General features: G+C 35.6%; 1 protein-coding gene across 1 annotated transcript; it reads right to left on the bottom strand.

Moving 5' to 3' along the window:
• Positions 1 to 3,085: 3,085 nt before the first annotated feature.
• Positions 3,086 to 4,078, bottom strand: LOC104654540 (olfactory receptor 5H1). The gene is given in 1 exon segment (XM_010353743.2): positions 3,086 to 4,078. A coding segment is annotated over 1 exon segment (993 nt).
• Positions 4,079 to 4,342: the final 264 nt, after the last annotated feature.

Raw genomic sequence — 4,342 nt, 5'->3', positions numbered from 1 at the left:
ATGAATTAAGGATTCCTTAAACTCAGAAAGATAGAAATTTACCAATATATTTTTCAGGTTCACACGATCTGTGATAATCTGTTAAATCAAAGGCATTCATGACAGATCAACCCCAATGATCTAAACACCTCCCATCTTCGACCTCCAATATTTGTAATCAAATTTCAACATGAGATTTGCAGATGTTTATCAAACAAAACTAGAGCCATCTCCTTCAGAAAATCTGGCCTGATAGCTGCTCACAAGCTTTCTAACAATACTGGTAAAGAGTAAGGAAGACCTTACTATCTGGAAGGCCCAGGAAACTGAAAGATACTTTTAGGACCTTTTTGAGTACAGGAGAGTTTACCTAAATCTATCAGAATTGCAGGTGAAACTAATGGTAGGTTGTTGGTATGACTTTATAGCTTGAACAGTCTTTAAAGTCTAATCTGAGATTATTTAGCCAAGGTAGTAGCAAGGCCTTCTTAAAAAGAGACTATCAATTCCTATTCCTACTTGCACTGATGTAAATACTCAGTTGAAGCTTAATGAGGATAGACTTATTTGGTAAACAAATTAGTCTTACTATAATTATATATGAAAGAAATGGGGGTGATTATAGAGGGAAAATTATGTTTCAGTAGAAAAATATAGTGCACCCATAATTAATTCCAGTTCTGTTTATTGTCTTTGATGTTTTATTATCTACTTAGAAATTGTCCTATTCCTGAAGGGCTACAAGCTAGGGCTGGACAACTTGATATAAATGTCAGAGGATAATCTTCATGCATGATGCTTACTGGGCCACTCAGGAGCTTCACAAAACATTCAATGACATGACAAGAGACATTCAAACTGCAAAACAGAAAAATTATCAGACTGCAATTGCCATTTTATTTCATCATCTAAAGATAGTTTGAGCTTAAGTCTAAGTATTCTCAACTAACTGCCCTCCGGGCTCACATGCTAAGCTTATCAGTGGTTTTAACCATTAACCTTTTGTTTTCCTTTGTTTTATTTCAGTTGGTTTTGTTCAAGTGTACTTTGGCTATGGAGTATACCCCAGTCCCTTGGCATTATGTTTGTGATAGTCATTGTCATCTTCCTGGTGTGCTATATTCTCTCAAAAGTTTTAAATACATGTTTGTAGCCACCACACTGTGCCAGATTTTCTCTCTATGATTAGAATAATAAAAACAAAGTGTCCAATAAAAGAAATGTTTTTATAAGGGATCAAACCTTGTAAATTATGAACTCTATGCTGAGACAAAGACAAATCAGCTGTGCTGGTCACAGAAAGTGGCAAGTGTGCCTGAGTTTTTGTCAATGTCCCATAATGGAGAGGCTGATCAGAAGGGAGAAAATAGTGAAAATAGTGAAATTAAATTTTATTAGGCTGACATGGGTCCAGCAAAGTGGGTTTTGTACCTAAGCAAACAGAAATTCAACTCATTGTAAATGGTAAAACAAAAGTTAACTGTAACTAACCAAAACTCCCTAGCTAATTTCTAACTAGGTATTTGCCACTGGAATGATCAAAATAACACTACTGCTCCACTTTAGCCAACACAATCTTTACTTCTGTCGTACTTCCACGTTTGCCCTTTAAAAGCCTTCATCTCCTCTCTTGCCCCTTCAGGAAAGCCCCATACCACATGCAAACTGGTGTTGCAAAATAAGTCAAGTCTCCTTAAATAAACTCTAAATTCTAATGCTGCTGCATTTGTATTTTAACTATATATGTATGGTTTATTAACCATACATATGCATTAACTATATATGCAAAAATAATCATATGCATATGTATGCATACTGATATAGATAACTAAAACATACATATAATCTGACAGCAATGACAATCTAACAAAGTGAATTGAAGAGGGATATAATTATTAGAGTTCCGTTTGCAAAAAACAATCTGACAGCGATGTTGGGGAAGCGAGTGACTATTAGAAGCATGGAGGAAATAAGTAACTAGAGGTTTGCAAAACCACGTGTGAGTAGTTTTTAGGCTACGGACCTCAGTGGTATCAGTGACAATGTGAAAGAAATTTCAGTGTTGAAAATGAACGGCAGGGTGGACTGGTAGAAAGATGATTAACATACTTGAAGTACATGAAGTGTCAAGAAGGTTAACAATCAAGGAATTTCTGAGGCAGAAAATAACCAAACTCTTACCTTGTTTTAATGTTTTTACTTCCTCTTTCTGGGCTCCATGATGTCATATCATGTTAACATAATTTGAACTTCCATGGTAGGCATTTAAAGCCCCCAATTGATACAACACATTCCAACAACTTTGCAATATTATTGATTTTTACAAACCCTGGTAGCTTCATTTATTCCTAAAAATATTAAGACCATTTTCTTGCTATCAAAATACTTACCTCTTCTCTATGACTACTCTAAAGGTAGTTATTCTATTTAATCTTTCAATTTCCTGAATTAGGTAAGCCTTCCAGATTGTCTAAAATCATATAAACATAGCTGGGAAAGGCCTTAGAAGCCATCCTAGGAAGTTAGAGGCAGTTTGCCTCTTCCCACTCATATAAGCACACGGAGTTTAGGACATACTCTTATACTTTGGCAATGCCTTCACTGTTATCTCCTTCTATTTTTATTTTTCTCATTGCATTTCCATTTCTGTTTATTTTGTTACTTGACCTGTGAGTTGACTCCCTACCAGAATAGAAGTCACCCTTTCCTAATATAGTGAAATGGAAGACCTCTGATGGTAGGCAGAATCACTGGGATTTACCTCTGTTCCCTCAAAAACGAATCTGCCTCCACTATGAGTTAAATGTGATGGGCATCTCAGGTAATACAGTGGTATTAGTATTGAAACCACCATACTCAAGTACTTATACGATGAACTAGACTATTTTATTTGCTTTCTGTGATCATTATTCTATTATATGAACATGATAAAAAATTCTAGAATGGTTTTGAATAACATATAGACATATTGTGATTAGTTTATTAGGTACTAAAACATTAGCTCATTAAAGTGCTAGAACAGTCATACTTGCAAAAATGTTTGAACAACACAGGTATCTCTAACTTGCACAATTTTGTGACTATTTTCATAATTAGAGAAAGGATACTAGTATGAAACCTTAACATTTCTTTGTAACATTTTTGTGAACGAATCTGTGACTTGCTTATTTCTCAGACTGTAGATGATAGGATTTAACAAAGGAATGATGACCGTGTAGAACAGAGGCTCCACCATATCTTGATCATCTGCTTGTGGAGATGCAGGGCCCACATACATGAAGAGAAGGGGGCCATAGTATAAAGAGACAGAGAAGAGATGGGCTCCACAGGTGGAAAAGGCTTTCCTTACACCTTTATCAGATTTGCTTTTTAAAACAGTGAAGAGAACAAATGTATAAGATACAAGAATAGTCACAATGCTGAATACCTGAATTGAACCTGAAAAAATAAAAACCATTAGAAACTTAACAGAAGAATCAGTACAAGAAATCTTAAACAATGGGATAATGTCACAGTAAATGTGATGTACTATGTTGGAGTTACAGAAGGTTAGTCTGAATAAAAATCCTTCATGGATTAAAGCATGAAGAAGGCCACCTACATATGACAAGATTAATAGCTGGACGCACAGTCCATTGGTCATAATCACTGGATAAAGTAGAGGTTTGCATATGGCTACATAGTGATCATATGCCATTGTTGCCAAGAGAAAACATTCTGTGGTTACACTGACTGCAATAGAAAAAAATTGTATCTTGCATTCAGAGAGAGAAATCATCTTGCTCTTAGCTAAGAAGTTGATCAGCATCTTTGGGGTCACTGTGGATGATAACCAAGCATCCACGAAAGCTAAATTCCTGAGGAGTAAGTACATTGGGATATGAAGGTGAGGGTCTTTCCAGATGACAGCAATCAGACCAAGATTCCCCATGATGGTGATGAGATATATGACCAAGAATGCCAGGAACACGGATATTTTCCACTGTGGTTGATATAAAAATCCTGTGAGAACAAACTCTGTCAGCAACGTTGCATTTTCCTCTTCCATGTCCTCACTTTATGTGCTCTAAAATAAAATGCAACAAATGAAAGGGAACATTTGCAATGGCATTATGAGTTGAAATGGGGGAAGAGATGTTGAAATAAACCATAAAATGATCAAACCCTCTCAGTTCTTTTAATCAGTCCTATAACTGATGAAACTGTATTTGTTGCAATGAAATACATGGAAAAAAATGATATATTTTGGTTTGAAACTGTGCAGTAATTAACAGATTAAGGTAAGAGGAGAGGCATTCTCTGTATGCACTACACTTATATAGACACAATTGAGTGCAGTAGAAAAATTGTGAGTCTGGCATAT

This window comes from Rhinopithecus roxellana, chromosome 1, assembly GCF_007565055.1.
Source record: "Rhinopithecus roxellana isolate Shanxi Qingling chromosome 1, ASM756505v1, whole genome shotgun sequence".
NCBI lineage: Eukaryota > Metazoa > Chordata > Mammalia > Primates > Cercopithecidae > Rhinopithecus > Rhinopithecus roxellana.
This window is presented reverse-complemented; position numbering and strand designations above follow the sequence as displayed.